The 26,638-nt window shown below is 48.6% G+C and overlaps 1 protein-coding gene across 4 annotated transcripts in view; it reads left to right on the top strand.

The window, feature by feature from the left end:
• ST8SIA5 (ST8 alpha-N-acetyl-neuraminide alpha-2,8-sialyltransferase 5) overlaps positions 1-26,638 on the top strand; it is a 59,242-nt gene that overhangs the window by 19,258 nt on the left and 13,346 nt on the right. For 2 of the 4 annotated variants that reach the window (XM_084780972.1, XM_084780973.1), the window contains exons 2-3: positions 942-1,049; positions 20,168-20,260. In XM_084780972.1, coding sequence (XP_084637098.1) covers positions 942-1,049; positions 20,168-20,260 — 201 coding nt within the window. The remainder of the gene's footprint in view (positions 1-941; positions 1,050-20,167; positions 20,261-26,638) is intronic. The other 2 variants (XM_084780974.1, XM_084780975.1) reach the window with 1 other exon arrangement.

Raw genomic sequence — 26,638 nt, 5'->3', positions numbered from 1 at the left:
AAGAGGTTCAGGTTGGGCAGTGTTGCACTTTGGTTCCAGAGCACCCAGTTGGGCCCTTCAGAACACTGGCAGCTTTGGGTACAGAATGCCCCTTCATGAGTCAGCTTCCCCAGGAGCAAGTTGGCTGCTGTCTGTGGGGTATGTGGGAAGGGGAGCTGGGTGTGTGCAGGTTTGTGTGTACATACACGTAAGGAAAGGTGCCCACCCATTGTGTATATAAACTTAATGTCGCCCCAGCTTTGGGTACCATCTCACATGCCCACCTGCAGAAGCCCGGCCCTCTGCATTCCTGATCCATCTGTAGTTATGTCCCGAGGATGGATCTACTTCTTGTAGGCCATTAGGATGCTCTTCTCTCTGGTCCATGTCAGTTACTCATCTGCTTGCTGTCTTTCTGGTCCCTTCAGCTACCTCCTGCCCATGCTTCTGTTGTGACTCATTGCTTTGCTGCCACTATCATCACATTTAGGGAAGGAGTGAATATAAAGGGTCAGAGTTCATCATCTTAGACTAGAAGTGGGGTTCCTCACATGGTAGGTTAAAATCTTCAAAGTTGTGTCTGGCACAGCACCAGGGATAGAATTCTTTTCATCTAAAGTCTCTGGAAACAGGAATTGAGGGGTGAGGAGAGGTCACCAGACAGAAGATAGACTTCTGAGCCCTATGATTTAGTTCAGTAAGCCTCAGTTTCCCTGCTTGTGTAAAAAATGTGTGCTTTACCTGTGGAAAAGATGGAGTAAGGGAAGGGTGTGGAAGAGCGAAGATGACATAGAAAGCCATGGCTTACCACCATTATCCCTACAGTTGGGATTATGCCACCTTCTCCTTCTAGTATAGAATTGAAAAGTTGTGTCGCGTGGGTGCAATGACAGAACGTGGCTCTTAGCCAGGCCTAACCCAGCGTACGAGCTTGTGTATCGATTGACTCGTTTTCTTGCCAGAGGCTTCCAGTTTGGTTGGCAGAGGGGCGACCAGCAGGCCAATTGGACTGGGCTCTTTAATGACAGCGACAGCCCAACACAGCAGAACATCAGTGAAGTCACCTCCAGGTACAGACCCCAGTGAATGGGGAGGGGGGAGGGGAAGCCCAAGTGGATGCTGCAGTCTCTACTCCACTGTCTGTCCCTAGAGATGCCTCAGGGGATGGGTGCTGAGGTCTTCCTTTTCATGGCTCATCACATTTAAGGTCCTCCTTGCGTCCTTCACTTGAGGAGTGAGTGTATTTGAGGGATAAGCAGCAGGGCCTCACCCTAGCACTCTGGAGATACTAGCCTCCTGGGTAGGGTGGGACAGGAGAGCTGGGTCTCAGCCCCTCCCCCTGCCCCCCCACAGCCCCCCCTGCCACTTGTAGGTGGGAACAAGAGCTGTGTCTATACAGCAGAGATTTCAGACTTGAGCTAGCATGTGCTTGTATGTGGAGGAGGGTGTGGTAGCATCAGAGAGAAGAGATTGGGGAGAGGTTCTCTGTTTCTTTGATGTTCACTGCCCAGACACAGAGTTTCTCCATGGCTGGTGAAGAGCTGCCTCTTTTAAGACAACACTGTGACGAGACAGTCACACCACCTTCTCCTAGTTATTTCCTCTTGGTCTGTTGCAGCATTTAAAGCTAAAGTCACTAACTAAGGGGCCTTCTGCTGACATGAGGAGAATCTTGGTAGTGATTGTTAAATGGATAAAAGTGGAATGTTCTTAGGTGAACACATTTCTTTGCAAGGAGGAACTGTGTGGACAAGACTGGATGCTTTCTCTGTTTGGAGCTGTATATGGCAGGGACCAGCCAGGTAACAGTTTCCAGGGCCTGCTTAAGTTGGCTTGTCCTTTGATTTATTTATTTTTTCAGTTTCTAAGTATGAGCTATCATATCTGCTTCCCTGAGAAAAAGGCTTGAGCTTCTGTTGCAGTCAGTCCTGACCATTGAGTCAACCGGGGAGAGAAGTAGTGTGCAGGGTTCCAAACAAACCTGTTTTTTTCAAAACTTTGAAAAAGTAAAAATGTGGCTACTGTGTCAGAGACCAAGTGGCGTATGTCCACAGAGCAACCCAGTTGTGCGGGATGGCCACACGCCACAATCAGACTTCAAGATGTAATGCTTGCCTCTTGGGGCCAGAGTTCTTTCTTCTTATGGGCAGAGGGAACATGGCCAGCTGAGCAGGGTCCTGGGACTCAGGGGACAGTGAGAGTACCAAGTTGTCTTTCATGTGTTTAGATGGTCACATTGAAGGTGGTTTGTCATGCCTTGCCCATTCAGATGTGAGGTGGTTCAGATAAATGGGCAGGTGTCTGTCTCTTTGTGGAGCTTCTTGGGAGAGATAGACAGTTGACAGGCCTTGGATAGAAAGTGCTGGGATGAGTAGGGTGGACAGGCCCCAGGGGGGCTGTTTCTGGATAGATATCCCAGTCAGTGTCTGAAGACAGTGGATAATGCATAGATTTGATTATCACCATGATGAAGATCTGATAGAAATAAGTTAAGGGAGGAAAGCCTCGTTCATTCTCCATCTATCCACACATCCGCCCACTCACCCACCCATCCACCCATCCATGCATTCATCCACCCACCCATCTACTCTTCCATCTATCCATCCATCCATCAATTCATCTACCCATCTACCCATCCATCCATCTATCCACCCACCCATCTACCCATCCATCCATCTATCCACCCACCCATCTACCCATCCATCCATCTATCCACCCACCCATCTACCCATCCATCCATCCATCCATCCATCCATCCACCCATCCATCCATCCACCTATCCGTCCATCCATTCATCCATCTATCCATCCATCCATCCATCCATCCATCCATCCATCTACCCACTCAGAGGTTTCAGTTCATCATGGTGGGTATGGTCAGCAGAGCAGGAACAGGAGAGAGCTAGGACAAGATGTGGCTCCCTAGGACACACCTGTAGTGGTATACTTCCTCCGATCAAGCCCCAACTTCCACAGTTCTACCACATACCAATATTGCATCCAAAATTTGAATCCATGAATGGATGAATCCATAGATTAGGTCAAAGCCCTCAGGATCTTATCTCTGGAAAAGCCCTCACAGACAAACCCAGAGGTACACTCCTGTCCTCTTGTGAGCCCTTCTCAATCCAACAAAGTTGGCAACCAAGATTAGCCATTCATGAAAATGCATGCATGGTACTGTTGGTGCTGTAAATATGGCCCATGGCCCTCACAGGCACCAGGGATGAGCCTATTATTGTTATTTGCTAAATGGAAACAGTATCACACTGCCATCTAACGTGTGTATCCATAGAGTAGTGCAGCTCTCACTCCCCTTCAGAGACACGCTTCTCTCAGCAGTGATTGGTGATTAATGCAGAGACTCACAACTGTTCAAAGCATGGGAGTTAAGTGCCTGTGGAATGCTCAGCCATAGATAGGCAATCACACACTCACCCTCAGGGACCATTGAGAAAGACAGGGTGGAAGGACTGTAAGAGTAAAAAGTCAGAGAAAACCAGGACGAAACAGTGTCTCTTAGACATAACAGGTCTGCTGTACGCATGAGCTCATAGCAGCCGTGATTGCCTGCTCAAGAAAACCCTGGATAAGGTCAAGCCTGGCAGCATTCCAGGGTGGAAGGGGAAAGCCTCTAGCTCAGGAGCTGCTGGCGGCTGATGACGTCTCTGTCACCGGAGAGAGGGTCAGTGTTTCCTAGGAGAGCGGACTCTGCAGGTCTACTATGGATGGTGCATAGGTGTTTATGGCAGCACTGCTTGGCCCCAGTGAGTTATAAATTTTAAAAGAACATGAGGCAGGGATGGGTAGGAGAAAGACTTGGAGGGAATAAGGAGTGAATACGATCAAAATACATTGTATGCATGTATGAAAGTCTCAAAGAATTCATAAAAATACTAACCACTTACTGTCCCATGGCATCCCGGGGCCCATGGCTCCTGTTGTGCATACACAGGAAGAACCTAGTGGCCTGACCATGGTGAGTGAGTGGCCTTGCTGCCCCACTCAGGCCACTCTGCCTGCCTCAGATATCCGCCCACCTGGTTTCTGACTATGTCACTGCATCTTTACTTTTTCAAAGCTTTGAACAAAAGCATGAGGTCTGTCCCTGAGTTTCCCACCTGCCAGCATCTTCCCTTCCTCATCCTCAGTACTGTTCCTCTCCTCCCCATTTCTCTGCCCCCTGCCCTCCCCCTCCCTTCCTCTCCCTTCTCCTCATATGAAGCCATTTGCTTTTCTCCTGTTTTATGTCACCTTTCTTGGCCCAAATTTCTTTCTCCTTTCCTTTCTCATCTCCCTTTCTCTCTCTTTTTCCCTTCCACTTTATCACTCAGAGTCCCTCGTCTGGGACTCATCAGGGCTGGAGACACTCTTAGGTCTGTTTACTTTTGGAATCCAGAGGGTCTTTATGCAGCAACTTGTCCCTCTGAGACAAGTTCCTTTTAGAGGGCTTCCATTTGACCAAGAACCCCTTGGTCACAGCACAAGTGTCTTGACCTCACATCCCAAAATTCTCTGGAACAAATCCAACTTCAAATCTCAACTTTCCTCCTTTCCCAAAAGAAAGTCTATTGAGAAACCGTAAGCCATTTGTACCACTTGAGTTTTCTTTCAGTACAAGACTCACCATGCAAAGCTGAAGCCACTTGTAAGGCGTGCCTCTCCAGAGAGCTGGTTCTGAAGAATGGTGGTTAATAATAGAATTTCCTTCTGCCAGAGGCTGGCGAGGTGCCTCTGCTCCTCCTGCTCAGCAGATGTGTCTTGTTTCTCTGAGTTTCTTACCACGCATTCTTCTGTGTCAGGTGTGATGGAAAGGTGGTGAAGGGTATGGCTGCAAAGTGACCTGGGCTAAGTCCCACAGCTCCTTCTTCGTGAGGGTCAGAGCCACGATGTCGGGTGACCAGGAATCGGAAGGAGCTGGCTTTGACATTAGACCTGTGCACAGCACTTGGCTCCCTGTCGGCTCCATGTGTGAAAGACTGCATGCAGTGTGTGTGTGGTTCTCATGTGTGGGAAGGAAAATTAACATAATCAGAATCAGGCCACATATGGGAGGTTTTTTTTTTTTCACCTGGGTGAATGAGCAGCTTGTGCCTTCCCTAAAATGTACTGGACAGCTCCTGGCAGCAGATTTGCAACCCCCAGGGAGGACTTAAAAAGGACAGATGTCAAATACGTCATCCCAGTTAACAGCTTTGAATCTGGAACATAGACTATCTTTGTGGTATTATTCACCTACTGAATTATTCAGTGCTTGCCATATCTCACTCTCTATAGTTGTGTGGTATGTGGAAGTGCAGTGCAGCCTGTTTATTATTATCAGGGATGGAAAGGGAGTCGGGAGGAGCCACATATAGCCAGAAGATGGAGAGGAGTACACCAGCAACCAAGTCTAGAGAGAAGAAAAACTCCAAACAGAACCACAGAGAAAAAAATCCTGCCTGGTGATGTTCATCGAGGCTGTGGTCAGATCTAGTTAGACACACACAAGGAGACACACACCAGGAGACACACACCAGGCTGGTTTGGGAAGTGTATATTGTACAATATACATCAACATTCAGCTTTATGAAGTTCAAGTCAGGTCTGTGAAGCGTTACCCAGCAAGCATCCTTAAGGGCCTGCTTCAATGCTCAGAATGGAGTAACTGTTAACTGACGACCATTCAGTGAGTGCTTAGACCAACCAGGTGAAGCTTTCAACACAGTTCCTGTGTTCAGATTATGAGGTCACATTTCCGTCTCTTCAGCCAGGGAGCGATTGCGAGCTCTTTTATGGTCCTCAGTGCACAGGGGTGGGGTGGGGGCTGAGGGGTGGGGAGGAGGGGGGACCTACGGTAGCAGATGCTCAACACGTGGTGACAGCATAAGAAGGCAGGTTAAGGGGGGAATAGAGGCCAATGGTAAGAAAGCAAACTCCAGTTTCTCTGTCTCCAGACCTGCCCTCTGGGTTAACCTTGCCATCTCCTGATGCTGTCTGTAGAAGTTAGCTCTTCACAGATTGGAACTACCAAAGATTTTTCTTGGGAAGAGCAGACAGATGGGTAGCCTGAGGGTCTTTGGATCCTGGATTGAGAAGAGACTGAAAGGCGGGGAGGAGTGTGTAGCAGAGAAGAGTTGGTGAAGGTGGGCTAAATATGCCTGTGGTAACTGACTGAGAAACCCTTCCAAATACCCCCATGCCTGTGGGCACGCATGGCACTTGTGGGTAGTGGGGACAGAGTCCTTGTCTTTTTTGGTGAGCCGGATGCTCCTCTGACCTGATCTGTCTGCCTGCCTACTCAGCCGCTGCTCTGGGGAGGTAGCTGTCTCCTTGGTGGGTTTTCCCATTCTGTCTTGCAGGGTGGGCAACATTGCTTCCATGTCCTCATGCCATCCCAGGTAAAGACTCCACCCCTTCCCCAGGCACATGGTGCTGAGGGCAGCTAAGGCAGGAGACCCTCCCTTTCTGGGAGCTGTCCATCACCCATGGTTGATAGTCCGGTCTAGAGCCATAGCACAAGGACTTCATGCAGCACTGTGACTGTTCTCTGCTGTACACGATGTTCCTGTCAGCCTGCCAGTAGCGCCCCCCCCCCATCTCCTTCTTGGGTCTCTCTGATAGCCCAGTACACCTAGCTGGCTTCCATTAATTCTGTAAAATAACATGTGCCCTGGAGGCAGGCTCTACCATTGGACACACAGAATTCCCTGAAAACTGCACATATATGCTTCTGAATTGTCTCAGATACCCCCGATCCTAAAGAGCTTTTCACCATGGAGGTTCGGGACCTATGCATGTGTCTTGGGGGACCTCTGGACCCTCGAGCCCTCATGGAGGCTGCTTGGCCAGAGGAAGGGCCAGAGGAAGCAATGCTAGCTGATCCAAGAAAGACTTCCTGAGGCTAAAGCACAGTTGGTCTGACTGCCACCACCAAGCTGCCTGTGGCTAGACACTGCTTTCCCTGGCTTAGTAGCTTCAAGACTGGAGAATGGAGGGTGGCCCCGCCACAGCAGACAAGAGAAGCTTAGATCAGAGGTATGAGAGAACCAACTGAATGCCAGGGGCCAAGGTTGTGATCTGCTGCGCATGCGCACGTGTGTGTGTGTGTGTGTGTGTGTGTGTGTGTGTGTGTGTGTATGTGTGTGTGTGTGGTGTGTGTGTATGTGTCTAGCAAGTCCTGCAGTGTGTAGGAGTGAACTTGTCATATTTTATGGCTGGAAGGAACTTGACTGAATTCAGTTCTATACTTTATTATGCGACTTGCTCCCTAATTGTTCCGAGACAATGTATAATTAGGCACTAAACTGTGGGATGCTGGTGGCAAGCGCCCTGGGAGCTTAGTGAGAAAGTCAGAGGCGCTGCCCAGAGCGGGTGAGACTTGGCTTGAGTCCGGAGGACCCTCCCTTCAGCCTGCCATTACTGAGGTGTGGTTGTATGCCAGACATTTGTTTGCTGAGCACAATCTGTGAATTACTGCGGGTAATTCTCACCCTTACACCTTTGCATTGGGCACTATTACTCTCTCATGTTTCAGGTGAGGGGACCGAGTCACCTCCAGGTGACATGTGGTGGAGGGGCAGCTGTAGCCACAGCTCTGGTGGGAGGTGGGAGGTGAATTCTTCATCTGGGCTGGGGGCGGGTCACCCATGACGGGGAGTGCTGCCTATGTGACCATCTATTTATTCCTGCTCTTGACTGTTGGGCCAAAGTAAAAAGGTCGCATGGATTTAAGTAGATCGCCTCCCCAGGGGAAAACACGCAGAAAGGCGGTCTACTTAAATCAGGCCCCTTCACTCCCTCGCCCTTCCCATCTCCTCCCCCACTTTTGTGTTCTGTTCTCCCCCACTTCTCAGAAGGGGGATTTTCCATGAGCCCCTGACCTCTGAGCTTAGCATTTTCCTGATTGTTATAGAAGATGCCTGTCTCTGTCTGCACCTGGGGGTTCTGCATTTCAGACAATCCTGCTTCCAAGGTGGAACTTCAGGAACAGCAGCAAGGCTGAATGCTGGACAGCACTCCCCCTGATAGCCTGGCCACATGTATGCCCTTCCATGCTGCCTGCCCCTCGGGGAAGCTTGGGGGTGCAGGCTGGCTGAGGGTGAAGTTTTCTGGTGAATTTTCACTTCTTTAGAAAAGTAAAGTGGGCACGAAAAGAGAGCCGGGACTCTTGGGAAGCATCCAGCGAGAAGACTTTGGAGAGCTAGCTTTGGCAGGGGGCGCTTGGCTGGGTGCTGGGGAAACACACAAAGCAAAGCAAATATGGTATCTTCCCCCTCTCGTCACACACACCTGACGTCGGCCTCCCACAGCCCAATAGTATCTGGCTCCAGGCAGATGCTGGTGGAAGTGGGGCCTGTGCTGGGAGGTGACGCACTATGGGCTGACAACCTCTGAGTTGTAGGGATCATAACTGAACCTCAGTAGAGTCTCCTAGGCACTCCTGAGTTTACTCTTATGAACTTTCCGTGCCTCCGTTTCTGCTCCTGCAAACTGGGAGTCATTTTGTTCAACTGTTCAGTCCATAAGGAGGAGGTCAGTCACATGCTTGAGAGCAGGCCCAAGGCCCCAAGGTTAAAGTGCTCCACACAGGTATGGTTGTCACAGCTTGCTTCATCTCATTCAGGCATTGCTGAGCCTCCCTGAATAGATATTCTTGGAGGACCTGATCCCAGCTTTGCCCCCAACCCGGGCCATTGTCTCAGAGAGATGACCCCTCCTCCACATATTTGGGCATGTCTCCTTGAAACTGAAGGAAGGCCTAAGTGGACCCTCTAACTCCACTGGCTTTTGATTGACTTAATTTTGAAGGCCATGGAGCCAAGCAGTACATTACCAGTCTTCCACTGGCTTTGCTGTAGCTGATGCCTCTGGCATGCGGGTCTTGCTGGTACTGGACTTGAAGATTGCTTTTGTCAAAGCGACCAGCTCTCAACTGCAGCCCATACAGGTACTTGGTGGGTGATGTCTTGGTGCCAGAGAACCAAAACACCATCCACAGATCATGGCATACCAGTGTTTCCTAAACACCCCTTCTGTGGAGGGCCAGGAAGCTGGACTACACAAGTGCAGATTACTGCTCATTTCGCCTCCAGTTACCTCTCTCCACACCTCAGCCCACCCTGCTTCATCCCACAAGTATCTCTGCACCCCACAAGCTGAATGCTTGTTCCCCCATCTTCATAACCCATAACCACCTTGTGAATAAATTCTGTTATAAAACTCACAATTCCCGGGATTATCCTATCTTGGACCAGGCAATACAGGGCTGGCTCAGCAGCAGCTCTGTCTGATGAACCGTCTCTCCACCACACCAGCTGGCTCCCAGGCACCCTCTCCCCTACGCCCAACACTCTCATCTCCTCCCTTGTAGTTTGGCTCTTCTTGCTTGCTCTGCTGTCTCTAAGAACTTCGCACCAGGACTTGGCTAAGATAGGAGGACAGAAATAATGGAGAATGGAAAGGAAGGAAAGAAGGCTGGGCTTGGACCAGGAAGTCAATGTCTATTTGATAATCAAATCAGGCCACTGCAAGTGCCTCCGCTCCCAATTCAAAGCTATACATTTACCTAGAAGCTCCACATGGCCTTGATTGTCCTGTATTCTCCTTGTTTGATGGACACCAAGATTGTCATTGGATAGTAAGTGGTGGGGGAGGGGGTCCCAGCAAGAACTGGCCAGTTGTGAGCCAGCTATATACTGGTTGTGCATCTGCGGTGTCTCTCCCTGTGTTCACTGTCTGGAGAGGCCTTCACTGACCCACTTGTTTCCTTACCTGCGTTGTGTCTGTAGCACTCATCTTTAATTGTCACTATGCTGAGAAGCTCCATGAGGGAAGGGGCATTGCCTGGCTACTTGATCTTTCCAGGGATGAAATAGCCTGGCACACAGTGGAGACTCAGCAAACCTCCAGTGGGTGGAAGAGGTGAGCCATCCCCACCAATGGAGGGCACAGGCAGGCCATGAGGAATCATGTGTAAGTCATTGGTTAGAGCAGGTAGGTGGGGTCATGCCCAGGGGATGTTGCTACAAGGAAGGGGTTGGCAGGAAGGTGGCTTGGGGACGCTGGCTGGGTAGGCCTCTGGTGGAGGTAAATAGGAAGACACACAGGAGAACAGCAACCCAGACCCAGAGTCAGACACCAGTGAAACAGGCAGAACAAATTACAGCCTGTGCTGCACTGGGGACCAGGGCCACTCTGGAGGCAGAGATTTGGGGGGGGGATAGAAGAAAAGGAGGTGACTGGTGCAGATCTGGGCTTAGCACTAGGAGATGGTGGCCAAAGCCCAGGATGGTCCATGACATACTGAACAGCCAGGGCAAAGCTGGACCTTACCAGGAGTGCTTCCAGGGTTCTCTGAGCTGGCTTGGAAAAGGCCACCTTGCAGCCATGTGCTGGCAACCAGCTCAAGGCCCCGCAGCTGGGAAAGGGAGGACGGAGTCTCTGAGTTTGGTACCCAGACCCCAGCCAATGGCAGTAATGACAGTCCTGACTGTGTGGAGTAGTGTAGTAGAACAGGCCGACCACAGGAACATCAAGAGCTACTTCCAGAACAGCAAACCTGTAAGCTTTCATTTACTTCGTTCATTAACTTATTATTTCTTATTTTGCTGTATTGGGGGTTGAATGTAGGGCTTTGCAAGTTAGGCAACTACTCAGCCATCAAACTATATTCATAGCCACCGCCTTCTTCTTCTTCTTCTTCTTCTTCTTCTTCTTCTTCTTCTTCTTCTTCTTCTTCTTCTTCTTCTTCTTCTTCTTGTTCTCCTCCTCCTCCTCCTCCTCCTCCTCCTTCTGTTAATTAAAAAGGATTTTGACATAGAACATTTCTAAGTTTCCCCGGCTGGCCTTGAGGTGACTCTGTAGCCCTTGTAGGCCTTGAACTTGTGACTCTCCAGCTTCAGCCTCCCTGGTCACCGGGTTTGTAAGTCTGTGCCACCAGGTCCACATCACCAGGCCTACTTTTTTTTTTTTTTTTTTTTTTTTTAGCCTTTAGACCTTTTTGTTTCCGTGATTCCTGCCATAGGGAAATCACACTCCAGAGAGAGCAGGTTAAGTCGAAGATTGCCAATTGGACATGGAGAGCCCCTGCAACTCCTCTTCCTGGCAGTCATGGCCTTCAGTGGCTGGCAGTAGGGAGTCTTGCGTCCCTCTGCACCTCTCCGGGGAGACACAGGCCTGGTACTTGTCAGTCTGCAACTCTCTGGCTGCTTTCTGCACGTTTGCTGATGGGGCGTGTGCTGGCTCCAGACAGCAGCTGTTCTTGTGCTGGAAATAGCACGGATCTTGCTGAAGGGCTGTCGCCTTTGGGAGAGAAGGGGGTTGCTTACCGACACAGCCCCCAGGGAGCCAGGGCTGTGGGAGGTGGGAGAAGGGAGTGCACTGAAGTGATGAAGACCCTGGGCTCGGGGCGCCCAGAAGCCTGAGGTGTGTCTTCTGCTGTAATTACTAGCCGGGGATGACCTTGGGCAAATGGGGCTGCTGATTACAGCCTGAATTTCAAGCGAGTCTCATTGGATTGTTAAGAGAATTGAATGAGACAGATTAAGGGTCTAGGAGGAGGCTGTTTCCCACAGCTTGGCAGGAGGAGAATCAGGTGGGGCCGAAAACTGAGCCCAGTCTCACTCCCATAGGCCATGTTGCTGGCATGTGGCTTAGTTAATGGGTTTAGAGGACTTTCTAATTTATTTATTTATTTATTTATTTATTTATTTATTTATTGCACAGAGGTGCGCATGGATGTGGAAGCCAGTCTACAGTTTTCTTAAAATACCTCAGGCCTAAGAGGACAAAAAAGGGTCCAGATTGATAGGCTGTGACAGCTGTGTTCCTAAATGGCACAGGGAACCTCCCCGGGGGCTTCTGGGTTCTTAGAGACCACTAGCGTCTGCAGCTGGGTGGAGAGTGACTGGAAAGAGAATGCAGTGGCCCCCATCCCACACGAACCAGTGGTTACCTGGGCCTGGAGTTATGTGACTACCCTGACACCCTAGGAAGAGGATGCAGCCCTGGACAGACTAAAGATACTGAGCAGGGGAGTTCCTAAGGAAGGGGATGGTTGGAGCAGATTAGTGGTCCAGTGTGGACTCTCACCTGGACTGCTCCAACATGCTGAGAGGGGCCTCATCTCACAGTGCTAAAGCCCTGGTATGGCTGAGAGAAGGAAAGCTGCTCCCAGCCAACCAGGACCCTCCAACCCTTCATCTGTCTTCTCATAGTGGAAGTTGTCACCTGCTGACCAGACCAGCCCCCTCTATAAGGTACCCGAGGGCACAAGGGCAGAGACAGGATGGATGTAGCCTAAAGGCAGCCTCCACTTGCCTGCTGGAAATCAAATGGCAGAGGAGCTAGGCTTCTGACACAGCTCCTAGGCTATTTATACCTGTAGATGCCGACTGTGGTGCCAGGTCCCTCTCCTTTGAGCTGACCAGAGATAGTCTTTCCGGAATGGAAAGAAGAGCTGGTGACTCGCTTGCTTACAAAGCCTGGGGAGTTTGAGAAGGCGGCGTGGGGGAGGGGAGATGCTTTGGTCAGATTCCTCATGCGCAAGCTAAGCTTGGGGGTATTTATAGGGAGGTCTGTAACTTAAAAGAAAATTTATCAGCAATTTTCAATATTAAAGAGTCATAACTCCTCGATAGGAAACAATACAGAAAAGGTATTTTTAAAAACTATTTCCATTCCTTGATGCTGAGAGGTCCTCACCACAGGCCCTCACTTCCCCAGGCACTGTCACATACATATGTAATTCTTCCTGCAGGTCACAGTGTGCTCCTTGTGTGTTGTACCTCTCACTCGCATGTCGGCTTCTTCCCTAACACAAAAGTATGTGCTTTCTGTGGCTTCAGAGCGCATCCAGTTTGCACATCTTCCTCCAGGCTTCCTCTCACAGGCAAAATCTTGGGGTTCCCAGTGTGGCAATGATCCTTGGAATTTGTGTCATCAAATGCATCATCAGTAGAGACCAGGCTGGAATAGTGCACCCCTAAAAGCAGAGGCCAGCAAGGGTGGGAGAAAGAAGCAAGAATTGTTAATTTCCTTTTCCTGACAGCAAAATTGAGGTTTCAGTTACAGTCATGGAGTGGTTTGGGTGGCGTGGCCGAGGGTGTTTCAGGCGCCTAGGATTTGTGTTAATTAGGAGTGGTAAGATATAAACACACAAATGCCTGTCATGAGGGAAGGTCTTTTATAGTCACGATTTCTAGAGACAAGGGCACAGCCCGCCACACTGCGGCCAGTTAGGAGGCAGACAATGCATGGTGGCAGTGTGAACAAGTGGCCAACAGGGCAGAAACTGGCAAGGTATGGTTTCCAGGTTTAGAATGGGCCTGCTTCTGTGATGTAGGAGCTGTCTGAGGTAGTCCGTCCATACCCGGCCCTAGGCTGGTTAGGGGAAGGAGTGAGGACACAGGGTGTGGTATCTGGGTGAGGAAAGAGTCTGATAATGGTTCTGCTTTGGTTGTGTGGCATGGTAAAGACAGTCCTAGGCTAGTCTGGCCTGGCCTCTCGGAACCATGAGGGCATAGTTCCTATAGGGTGGGCAGGACCCAGGGTTCAAGGCTTCCTGGCTGGCCTGGACCTCACAGAGATCAGCCTCCCTCTGCCTCCCATGTGCTAGGATCAAAGGTGTGTGTCACCACACCCAGCACAGTCTTCACGCTTGAGGTGCTTAGCCGAGGAAGGGTGACCAAGGACATCCAACACCCAGGCAGGACTTGGCACAGGCCGCAGCCATCAGCAGGAGGAGGAAGGAGGTTTAGTGAGCTCAGCAGAAGGCAGCATCACCAGAGCAGATGGTGGGGAAACGTTTGTGTTATTCATCCCTGACTCAGCTCTGCTCTCAAGCAGCTGAGCGGAGAGAAGCGAGTGTCACACTCCCTGGGCCTCCCTGTGGTATCTGCTGGCAGCAGGTACCCTTCAGTGGCAGGGCAGTGAGGGGGGGTGGGGGGAGCATGTCTTACACTTCCTGTGTGTTATGCTTTCCTGGAAATGTCAACAGCATCATGGGGGCTAAGAAGTGACATGGTGACCGGCTCTAAAATGGCTAACTTGGTCCATTCATGCTAGTGACTCAGAGCACATAGACCAAGGTGCTTACAAACAATGAAATGTATTTCTAGAGATTTGACTGGGAGTCCAAATTTCAAGGAAAGCGCTACATCCTGGCTCATAGACAGTGCCTTCTTCCCATATTCTCGTGTGGTAGAGGTGACAAAACCTCAGTCCCATTTTATAAAGGCTCAACCTTATAAATATAGTCTTTTAAATCATATGTTAAAAGTCCAAAGCAGTGGTTTTCAACCTGTGGATTGTGACCTCTTTGTGGGGGATCACATATCAGATATTTACATTATGATTACATAAGAGTTGCAAAATTACACTTATGATGTAGCAATGATTTACCTACCTTATAAATATAGGACTCACGTCCTAATCCCATCATCTCAAGGTTTGGGATTTCAATTGTGGATGCTGGGGGGCTGTAGACACTCAGGCAAAAGCAGGGGCTAACAAGGGATGTGAGCCCACTTCTGAAACCCTCCCAACCTAAGAGCCGCTAGACACACGACACAAGACTGTTCAGAATTGTTAGGTTGCCTGTCTGAGTGATGTTGGGATTCAGGAGAAAGGAGGACCAAATAAAGGCTGGAGGACAAAGGGAAGGATGCTTGGGTGGAGGAGAGGGGAGGCTGGAAGATGTTGCCTTAGTTCAAACCAGGAGAGAAAAGAGACATAGAGAGAGGAAGTGACCCAGACAGCTCGTAGACACTGGAGGTACATCTTCAAGTCTCTAGCCCCCCAAAGACTCTAGACCAGTGCTCCTCAACCTTCCTAATCCTGTGATCCTTTAATAAAGCTCCTCATGTTGTGGTGACCCTCAACCATAAAATTATCTCATTGCTACTTCCTAACTATAATTTTCCTACTATTATGAGTCATAATGTAAATATCTAATATGCAGGATATCTGACACCCCCGCATGCACCCCAAGTCTCAGCAGTGAGAACCATTGTTCTAGATTTTTAATTATCTTGGCAACATTTGTATCTGGAGATTTTATTAGCAGTCTAGGATCATGACTACTTAGCCTGTGGTTTCATTGGCTTTAGTGACACCTGAAGGGACTGGTTGCAAATGAGACTGCTTGTGACAAGACAGCAGATCTTATTTTCCCCATGTGACTGGAAAACTACATGAGTTAGAGCCAAGGTCATAGGCTTGTGTGGTGGCCCCAAGTTGACCCCTAGTTCTTAGTTGGAGGGAACAGAATGCCTGTCAGCCAGTTAAAGGAGACAGGGATTTGTTGAGGGCACTCCTAGCTCAGAGTCTTTGAGAAAAAGATGAAGGAGTGGATGAGTGTGTTGATCAGGGTTCTCTGGTGGAACAAGGAAATATATAATGAATATAGTGAAAGAATGACTATATAGATAATATTAAAGGGTGTTTATTAGAGTGGATTGCAAACTGTGATCCAGCTACTCCAACAATGGACAGTCCGAGAGTCCTGTAGTTGTTCAGTCCACGAGGCTGGATGTCTCATCTGCTCCTCAGTGTACGTTGGAATCATGAACAAGTAGACTCTAGTGCCTGTGAAGGACCGGACTTTCCATGGGAGCGAGGGCAAGCAGGCACAGATCAAAAGTCCCCTCCTTCCACATCATTTGTACATACCATGTCCTAGTTAGGGTAACTATGGCTACGATGAAACACCATGACCAAAAGGAAATGGTTTATTTGGCTTACACTTTCAAACTGTGGTCCATCACTGGAGGAAGTCTGGGCAGGAATTCAAGCAGGGATGGACTCTGGAGGCAAAGAGCTGATAGAGAGGCCATGGAGCAGGGTCCTGCTTACTGGCTTGCTCCTTTTCATTACAGATCCATGTAAGAGTGACTACTAATTACTATAGCAGGAATTTCAGACCCACCAGCAGTATAAATAATGACACTGAAGTTTTTAAATATTTTAAAGCTTTTACCTAGGGCAGTCTCCCAGATAGCTCTCTAGCATAACCCCACTGATCCTGGCACTGTGTCCTGCCATGCAGCCAGCTTTACCTCTCTGCTCCACTCTGGTCCATCCACCTCCACATGTCTGCTGGCACATTTCCCACACTTCTTCTCTGAGCATCTCTCTCTCTCTCTCCCTCTCCCTCTCAAGTTCCACTCTTCACTTCCTGCACAGCTATTGGCCATCAGATCTTTATTACAACAATAGGCAAGTGAGGAAGGATGAATATTTTTTAAAAAAATATAAGATTGGTGATGGGCCACAGAAATAATACCACCAAGATCTGGCTAGTACTTAGCTCTCTGCTGGTTTAGCAACCAACAATTGACTATACAGAGACACACCTACGCACAACGTACCCAAACAAATAATCATACAACACAATCAATACCAAGCTGCCTTGAAATCTCTTCTGTTACTTCCATTAATCCCAAACTCTTCACTTTAGCTTCAGGCAAATATTTTTTGGACAAGGGCAAAAAGAAGCCACATTCGTCTCCAAAATATCACGAGAACAGTTTCTAGGCCACTTTTATTGTCCTCTGAGCCCTCCTGAGCCCAGCCATCATAATCTACATCTCTCTCAGCAGTACTGTTTTCCACACTCTGACTAGAATGACCTTGTCAGCCCCACTTAAAGTGTTCAACCACAACCACAGTTCCCAAATCTTCCATATTCCTACAACAAACAGCATGGTCTGGCCTGTCACAGTAACACCCACTCTTAGTGCCAACTTCTGTCTTAGTCACTGTTCTATTGCTGTGAAGAAAGTTCATGATCAGGGCAGATCTGATAAAAGAAAGCATTTCATTGGGTTTAATCCATTATCATTAAGGTGGGGAGAATGGTGGCATGCAGCCAGATACTGGAGCAGTATCTAGGAGCTACATCTTGATGCATGGGGGGGGGGGACACTTTGGGCTCGGCATGGGCTTTTAAAACCTCAAAGCCCTCCCCAGTGACACACTTTCTTCAACAAGTCCATACCTCTTAATCCTTCTAATTCTTTTAAATAGTATCACTCCCTAGTGACCAAGCATCCAAATATATGAGTCTATGGGGCCATTCTTATTCAAACCACCCCATTCTACTCCAATATAATATGTACATTTTGAGGAGATAGGGGCACCAGGAGGTGCAATGGAGCTAAGTCCAGTGTTCAAGGAGATAAAAGGTTTAAAGAAAAGCCTAATGCTAAATGGAATAAAGGGAGTAGTAGCCTCAGAGCAAGACCTCACCAGCTAAGCTTCCAACTTGTGAAAAGGAAAGAAAAGCTTGAGCAGGAAGGAAGCAACCAACAACAGAAAGCTGATGTGAATGTAACTGAGGGAAGTGGCTGAGTTCCAGTTCCTTTAAACAGCAGAACTTGTTGGCTTCAGTCATGTGGTTCTGGCTTTTGAGTCATGGATACAAGGAAGGGCTTGTAGAATCTCCTTCCATGGCTAAGGAAAGCCGTCAAGGCCACGTGTGTGTCAGGGATGTCCCTGCATGGAGGTCTGGAGAGTCCATTTTGTGAAGCTATGCTGAGGAAAGCTGCAGATTGGGTGTAGAACCAGCCAGGGAAGAGACATGGAATTGAAGAATTGAAGAGCACTTTAACATCAGACACGGAGATGCAGAATTTGGAGTTTGCTCTGCTGGTTTTAGGTATTGCTTCATTCCAATATTTCCTCACTATAAATTTTCTCCTTTTTGGAATGGTAATGTATATCCCATGCCATTGTGTGATGGAAGTATGTGATCTACTTTTTTATTTTGAGATTACCATGAGTCTATAAAGAAACTTTGAACTTGTAAACAATGTTGAGACTGTGCTATACTACGGGGTCTTTTGAAATTAGACTGACTGCATATTTTGCAGTATGATTTGTATACAAGCCCATGAGGGCCAGGGAGTGGAATGTCGTGGTTTGAATAAGAATGGCTCCTGTGGGCTCATATATTTGTATGCTTAGTCACTAGGGAGTGGCACTATTTGAAAGGATTAGAAGGATTAGGAGGGTTAGGAGGTGTGGCCTTGTTGAAGGAAGTGTGTTACTGAGGATGGGCTTTGAGGTTGCAAAAGCCCATGGCAAGCCCACAGTCTCTCTCTCTCTCTCTCTCTCTGCTTATGGATCAAGATGTAGCTCTCAGCTACTGCCCTAGTACCTGCCTGCATGCCACCAGACTCCCCACCATAATGATAACGACTAAACCTGTGAACGTGTTAGCAAGCCCCTAATTAAGTGCATTCTTTTATAAGAGCTGCCTTGGTCATAGTGTCTCTTCATAGGAATATAACAGTGACAAAGACATACTGGAAGGTGTGGTCCAGATTAAAGGTGGATTTTCCTGACTCAAAAGATCCAGATTAAAAGTGGATTTTCTGACCTCAAATGATTTATTTAATAAAAATCTTTCACAGGTATACCCAGTCACTTGGATTTTAATTAATTTCAGATGTAATCAAGCTGACAACAAAAAGCAGCCATCACACTGAGTAATGGGGTGCAAGCTGCTATCTGATGCAATCATGAAGTTGCTGCCATGACTGGACAATGTCTGCCCCATTTCCTTTTTATGCTTTTCAAGGAACAGCTTGGAATCAATCTCTTGAGGATGTTTCTGATTGGTTGAACCTAAATTGTTTCCAGGGCTTTAGTCTCAAAGAAGTCTGGGAAATGTAGTCTTTAGCATGTTTTTGTAGTGCAGACTAGAAAGAAATAACAAAGACACAATCTCTACATTTGATATACTCACCATTTGGAAAGGCCATAAAGACAGAGGCAGATTATGATAATATATTATTTGTCCTATTTAAGGCATAGTGTATAGAGCCCAGGGGTAGGGGCCACATGAGAGTTTCCAAAGGTGTAAGCCTTTTACCTAGGTTCTGAAGTTGAGTTTGCTGAATGAGAGAGACAGAGAAAGGGCTTCAGAAACAAGAGGGAAAAGTAGAGGGATGGTGAGTTTGATATCACAGAGCTCCTCAATTCTTAGTACCTAATTCTTCTATGATAAAGATATGGAGAGAGTTGATTTTGGAAATAGGAGACAATTCATTATATAGAGCTTCTTTTTAAAATTTTTTATTAGTTTATTCAAATTACAACTCAATTGTTATCCCATTACTTGTATCCTCCTGTTCCTTCCTCCTTCCTGCTTTCACCCTATACCCCTCCCCTAGGTCTATGACCGAGGGGGACCTCCTCCCCCTCTATATGGTCATAGGCTATCAAGTCTCATCTTGGTAGCCTGCTTATTCTTTTATATAGAGCTTTCTTTTCTTTCTTTCTTTTTTTCTTTCTTTGGACCTTGTGCTTGTTAGGCAAGCATTCACTGAGCTACCCCTCCAGCCAATGTTTTATGGTTTTTAAATCTATGCATGTCTGTAGCATCAGCTTAGCAATGTGGTAACTACCATCATGGTCAGGAAGGTGCTGGGACATGCTCCAAGAATGCCTGCGTTCCCAGCTCGGGCTCTGCGACAGCCTCAGGTTCCTCTTTCACTCTGGTTCTTGAGGGTTAATTGCCAAGAGACCACTGACCTCAAAGGTAGTGTGGCCGGCCGTACAGTCTTCCTGATTCCTGACCGAAGCTGCCGTGGGATCCAACAATTCTGGCTCCATATGCCCCAGCTGCAGAACCACCTTGGAAGTGGGAGAGGCTGTGAAGAAAGGATCACCTGGCCCCCGCCCAGGCAGCTGACTCCTTACTCCAGGGCTGTGGGCATACCAGCTGTTCTGACCAGCAGATGGGACAAGAGCAACCATGTCTCAAGGACGACACTGCAGGAACACAGAGCACCAAGGGAGCAGATGGGAACGGGAATGGAAAAATCTGTGAAAGTCTCAAGTGTGCCCATGCCTGTGTCATAGGACACTGTCCTGAGACGAAAGGCAAAGGGGGCAGGAAAGGATGGGACAGCTCGCTGCCTGCCTCCCAGATTTGGCTGTGGGTGCTGCCGATCTCCAGCTCTGTCTGATCAAGTGCAGAGAACCTGCCCGATCTCCTCTTTCACAGCCACTCTACTGCACCCGTACCTGCCTTCCAGTGTTGGGCTTTGGTCCCATACATGTTGATCGTGCGGTGGGGCTGCTCCTACTTGGTCCTGTGATGGGTGGGTTGGCTTGCTCTATTTGTTGGGCTAGGAACCTTGACAGGTCTTAGATAACCTGGCCTGCTTCTCTGTGTAACCTCTGTCCCTGTTGGTTCTCAGGTACTTTGAATTTTACAAGGGGCCTTTAGAGTTTAACTCCACAAGATGCCTGGAGCTGAGGCAGGAGATCCTGGAGGTGAAGGTGCTGTCCATGTGAGTGGGACTGGGACGGGGGCGGGTGGAGGTTGCATGTGGAGGTGGGGTGGGGTGGGCAGACTCTAGAATCGAAGGGAACAGGAAACACAAGGCAGATACTAAATGGGACGGTCGATATGAGCCCTTGAGGCAGCAAGGTCCCTGCTGGGTCCTGGCTCTGAGGGAACAAAGCAGCTTGCAGGTCAGCGTGTGAGGGGGAAATGGAAGCTGTGGCATCAGAAGTCATGGGGCACCCGTGGAACCCTGTGGACAGGATTCTAGGCCGTGCACACGAGTGTGGTCTAATAGATGTTCTGGAATGCTTCCAAGGAGTTATGTGAGAAAGCCTACCCAGACCCTAGCTGCGAGCTAAATTCAGAAGCTTAAGGCCTCTGCTTCTCCTTGCTCAGGATTAAAACATTTGAGGCTTTTGCATGTTTGACCTGGATCCCGGAGAACCCTTGTTGGCAGTGTTTTCTCAGAGTTTTCAAAGGAAAAACAGCCAATCTTTAAATTAGAAAACATAATTTCTTTAAGGTCTGGACAGGAAATACCAAGGAAGCACATCAGCTGGCTGTTTTCTGTACGTTGTGGTGATCCCTACATCAGTTTTCTGGGGCCACCATCACAGAATTCCATTAGCAAGCCATTTAATTTTTTTCTTTTTCCATTTTTTTCCTGTGTCTGTGTAAACGTGTATGTTTGTGTATGTGTCTAAGTGTGTGTATATGTGTTTGTGTGCCTGTGTATATGTGTGTGTGAATGTGTATGTGTTAATGCCTGTGTGTATATGGTTGTGTGAGTGAGGATGTGTGTGTGTGTGTGTGTGTGTGTGTGTGTGTGTGTGTGTGTGTGTGTGTACTAGATATTGATGTCAAGAATCAGCCTTCATGGCATCTTATTCACTGAGGCAGGATTCTCACTCAGATCCACAGTTCATTGATATGTCTAGTCTTGCTAGCCAGCTTGCTGTAGGGTCTTATCTTTCCGAGGCTGGAATTGTAGGCAGGCCACCATGCCCACCCAGACTTTTAAGTGAGAACTCCAGGACTCATGCTTGCACGCCAAGTGCTCATACCACCCAGCCTTCTCTTCAGCCCAGATGAGTCATTTATTGCCTCCTTGTTCAGAGGCAGGAGGATCAAGAGCAGGTGTCATGGGGCCTCCCTTCTTGGCTTGCTCATGGCCATCTTGCACTGTGTTGCCATACAGCTGCCCCTTGGTCTATGTCTTCTGTCCTACACTCTTCTTATAAGAACGCCAGTTATACTTGTCTATGGCCCATTCCTGTGGCTTCACTTCCCCCTAGTTCTTACTTTAGAGAGCCCCCTTCTCTAAACATAATCACACTGTGGTTAGGGCGTCCACGTATGAATGTTGAGGAGACAGGATTCAGCCAGCAAGAGTTCCCATTACAGCCCAGATGAGAAATTACCAAGACACTTTGATTTGAACCTACAAACACTGCGGGGAGTGAAGAGCAACCTCAGACATCACTGTGCCTGTGACTGCCCTGTCCCTGGTCAGGGACTCTTTGGTGGTGTTTGGGTCTTTCCACAGCTGGTGTCAGTTCTCAAATGTCTTTAGGATACTTGGTCTCCGTCCTCAGGAGGGATTCCTGGGATGACCAGCAGCAATCCAGGTGGTAGCCTCAGGCTTAGTCAGGCTTGCATAGACTGTCTCTTCCACGGTAGCTGTCATGTCTGGGGACTTGAGTTGGGCAAGTATAGATAGGAGTAAGGACAAGACTGGGCCATTCACTGGGCATCAGCTGTGCTAGTCTGTGGAGAGTCAGGGAACAGCAAGCTCCGTGCCTCCCTTCCTGAATTCCCAAACTGGGAGATATTAGCGAGCTCAGAGGGTGGCTTCTGTCCAGGTAGCCCTGAGATTATCTGGGTGTTCTCCGTCTTTTCTGTGCCCCAGCCTGATGTGGATCACAGCAAGACTGACCTGAATAACAGGGGAGAGGTCAAATCCCATCTGTGGATGGCGACAGATGGGTGGATGTGCACACGTCCCTTCGGGCACACAGAGTGTCAGCTGGTATTTTGTCTGAGTACACAACGAGATGTGTGATTCCCGTAGGAGCAATTTTGATCCCAAATTTCTCAAATCAATGATAAAAAAATCAGTCAGCCAGAAACCGCCCACACGGAAAGCGCCCTACTTCCTGACAATGTCAGAGACATGAGAAATCACTCTGCGATTATTTGTCATAGAAAATGTCCATTGCTGATTCTTGTTCAACTGATTTGATTCTAGCCATTTGAGTGTCTGTTTTTAAAGGTAAACCTTCAGTGGCTGCCCATGTCCACACCCACACGGGGTCTTGTTTGAGAAGTCCTGTGCCAGCCTCTGGCTTACTTCTCTACCCTTCTGGAGCTGGACTTGGTGCAGAATCCAGTAACGAGACCAAACAGAGCAGCTTGGAGGCATGGCCACCAGCAAGAAGTGGCACTTTCTGGGCTGCGAGTCCTTCGTGCCTCTCAAAGCTCAGGTACAGAATAGTTGTAAGAAGTCTGTCTGTGTCCTCTACCAGGCTGGGGCTCATCGAAGCCAGGTCCTAAGCTCGGGTATCTTAGAGTTAGACACAGGCTCAAGATACACTTGTACAATGAACAAGTGGGTGGGGAAAGTGGATGGGGTTGGGGTGCAAACAGAGTGGGCAAGCATAATAGGCCCTGGAAGATAAGGGGGAGCCAGGGAGTGCAGTGAGGCTATCACTGGTGATGACGTAAATCATAAAAGCTTGTAGTACTACAAACCCAGAGCCTGCCGCGGCCTTCTCCCCTTGGCTCCATTCCTTTGGGCGCTCAGCGGCTCCTTCTGGTAAGCACCACGGCCCCTCTCAGGAGCATGCGTGTGCTGCTGTGGGTTTGTCCACAGACCTTCTCCTTTGGTAGGCGAGGACTCCACCCGCCTCCTTCTCCCTTCTCAAGGTTCCCCCAGTTTAAGGGTGCCGTGGTTTGGGTGTGGTTTGCACCCAAGGGTTCCTATGCTAGGGGTTTGAGGTGGCAGGACTTTAAGAAGTGAGAACTAGAGGGAGCGAACTAGATCACTGGGGCCATCACCCTTAGAAGAGATTAAAGATGGCCACACAGGCTAGATTGCAGGGCTGGGGAGGTGGCTCAGCTGGTAAAGCCACACAAGCACGCATGCCTAGTTAGATGCCCAGCACGCACGCAAAAGCGAGGTGTGCATGTGTGCAACCATAACCGCAGGATTGGAGGGGCGTGGCCGAGAGATCCCTGGAACTCCCCTGGCTGGGTAGTCTAGCTGAACTGGTGGTTCAATGATAGACTCTGTCTCCAAAACTAAGGTGGCGTGTGACTGAGGAAGGCACAGGACACTGGCTTCTGGTCTCCACACAAATATGTCTGTGCATCTGAATGTGTGTGTGTAGGCACACAGGAAAACACACACACACACAGACACAGACACACACATACACACACACACACACACACACACACACACACACGCATGTACACATACATGGGTGTGGGGGTGGGTTTAGGTTGCTATAAATGATTAATCCTGACACTTAATGATCTTAAGCTTTCTGCCACACCCTCCGGCAGCTTCTGACACCCTTGCCAGGGGCTGAACTGATGGCATCATCAGATCTGGAGCTTCCAGTTTTAAAATCTGAACAAAATAGACCTTTTTCCTTTGTAAGTGCCCAGCCTCAGGTGTTTTGTTTTACCAATGGCTACACTGCTTAGTCCTAGCTCTTCTGTGGATGGGTTACATTAGTAAATTGTTTCTTGTCAACTACAGACAGTGTCTCTAGACCCTGCGCCACAAAAGACGAGGTTGTTAGCATTACCTCTGCCTTTTATGGTGGGAATAACCTGTTTAGAACCCAGAGCTGACTCCAGTGTTGTTCTTCTTACTCCTGTGTGTTTTCAAGTCGAGTCTCAGGATGCAGTAGATAAGAGGGAAGGGTTTGGGGCCTTTCATGCCTAAATGATCTCGGTCTCTGTCTCCCTCCCTCCCCCTCCCTCCCTCCCCTCCCTCTCCTTCCCCCTCTCTCTTTCTCTGGGTGTGGGTGTAGATGTTGGGCATCTTCTTAAATTGTTTCCCCCCACCTGTATCTTTTGGAGGCAGGGTCTCTGTGTACCTTTTAATTTTGTCATTTTTCTTTTTGCCTCTCCATCCTGGTAAAGTTCCCCAGTGTCATCTCCCAGGTCTTCTGATGCTCTCTGTCTCACAGCTTCTGCACTGTTCTTACTTGGTGGTTTATCTTGTTCTGTCTCCTCCACGGAGATTCAATTACCCCTGGTTGCATGTTCATATTCAGACAGAAAGCGATTAGAAGCTGGTAGTTCTGCCTCTGAAGATGTTTGAGATGGTGCAGAATGCACCACAGGCTGTAGAAAGGAATGATTGGTCTGATTTCCCACTTCATCTGACATCTGCAGGGTGTGCATTGGACTGGATGGTTTTGGTTATTTTTCTTTTGCTTTCTCTTAAGTCCTGGTGGTGGCAACCTGGGTGGGGACATGGGGGAGTGTTCTACCCTAAGATCTCATGCAGGGTGGGTGGTGTGTACTCTAACTCCGAACTCCAGTCCCAGCCTTGATGGCTTGTGGTCATTTACTGGTTCTCATTTTTAGGTCTGTGCCTCTGCCCACTGCTCCTGGTTTTAGAATTTTTAGACTTTGTCATCCTGTTCTTGACTCAGCCCCTCCTCTTTCCGTGGGCCTGTCTAGAGTTCTCTTCCACAAAGACTGTCACTATGTTTATCCTGGCAAGTTTGAGCAATTTTGTTTCTCTTCTGGAATGTTGGTGAAGCCATGGGAGAAAGAAGAGTCAGCCCTTCGTCTTGAAGGAGAAGGTGGCTCTGCATCTATCTGTACAGCAACCTTCAGGGCTTTTTATACATGCGACTCCGTTTCTTGTCTCCAACAGCCTTTGAGATGGGCAGAGAGCGCAGACAAAGCAGCCGAGTGTCCCGAGAGATCAGATGACTTTCCTAGGTCACACTGAGTGTTGGGGATGGAGCCAGGATTTAAGGCTGTGTGTCTAGCCCTGACCTTGGATGTGACAAGGGAAAGGGAGACACCCAGAATAAGGTCGGGATACTGGGAACAGTCAAGCTCTGGGGCCCTGGCCTGGAGCATTGGCAATGATGCATCTCTCTGAAGAGTTTGTGTCAGTAGTCAATCCTGGGGGTGGGGGTTGGATTGCAGGGAGGTAAGGGGAGAGGAGCAGTGATGGGCCAGGATACTGCTGTGTGATGGCATCTATTCTCTGATGTCCTGTGTGCTGGGGGGGGGGGGGGGAGGCTGCTGCAGGAGACTTGGGAAAGCTGCAAGGAAGGCTTGCCTTCGACAGGAGGTGAGAGCTCTTTTCTCTGACTACCAAGCACGCTCCTGCCGCAGGGCCTTTGTACTCACTCTGAGCTACACTTTCCCTCAGACAGTAGTGTGGCTCACATCTACATTATTTCAGCATCCTGTGTGAGGCTTCCCTCCTTGAGAAAGCTTCTGACCAACCATGTGACAGCCACTTCCCTAGTCTTTTATTTTTCTTCCACTTCCAGACAAGGCAGTCTATTCTTCCTTCCAGTATGTCTTCCTTGTTGCTCTGGGATCTCCACACACACAGGGAGATGCAGTGTTTGCTACTATATTTCCACATCTGGCTGTGTAGAGGTGCTCAGTAAGTAGACTTGATTTGAACCCAGATTCATCAAGGAGATGAACAGTCTGTTGTTACACTCAGCAAATCCCTTGCTGTATCTCAGCACTGAGTTAGTGAGTAGCTCAGGCTGATTTCTGACCTGTGGTATTTATCACATAGGGAGAAAGATCAGGGGTGAGGCATGGGAACGTGTAGGTTTTACACAAGCATTAGGGGCTGGGAGAGAGCCTAGTCAAATCGGTTGGGAAATAACAGCAACCTACGCCCACGTCATGTGTGTCACACATCTGTCCAGACTATTATTATGTCATCTTTATTTAATAATTTAAAAAAATCTATGAGGGGCTAGAGAGATGTCTCAGTGGTTAAGAACACTGGCTGCTCTTGTAGGGAAACTGGGTTCAGTTCCCAGCACCCACATGGAAGTTTCTAATGGTCCCTAACCCTAGTTCCAAGAATTCTAACGCCCTCCTCTGGCCATGCCAGCACATGGTGTGCATACACATATGTAGCAGAACACTCATACACATAAAATAAAAATAAGTTACATCTAAAAAAACCAAGTGTAGCTCATTTCATAGATGAGAAAATAGAGAGAGCAGAGAGTTAGTGCCTGGGGCACCGTCACCTGGCTAGGAAGCGTCTGGAGTGCACCTGAGACCAGATTCCTTTGATTCCATCATCTATTTGTCCTGCACTCACCCCTTCCTCCACCTGCCATGTGTCCTCCCTGTAGGCAACAACTGG

The sequence above is a fragment of the Acomys minous genome (genome assembly GCF_964271855.1).
Source record: "Acomys minous genome assembly, chromosome: 4".
In the NCBI taxonomy this organism is placed as follows: domain Eukaryota; kingdom Metazoa; phylum Chordata; class Mammalia; order Rodentia; family Muridae; genus Acomys; species Acomys minous.
The sequence above is the reverse complement of the archived record's forward strand: the minus strand, read 5'-3'. Positions and strand labels throughout refer to the sequence as shown.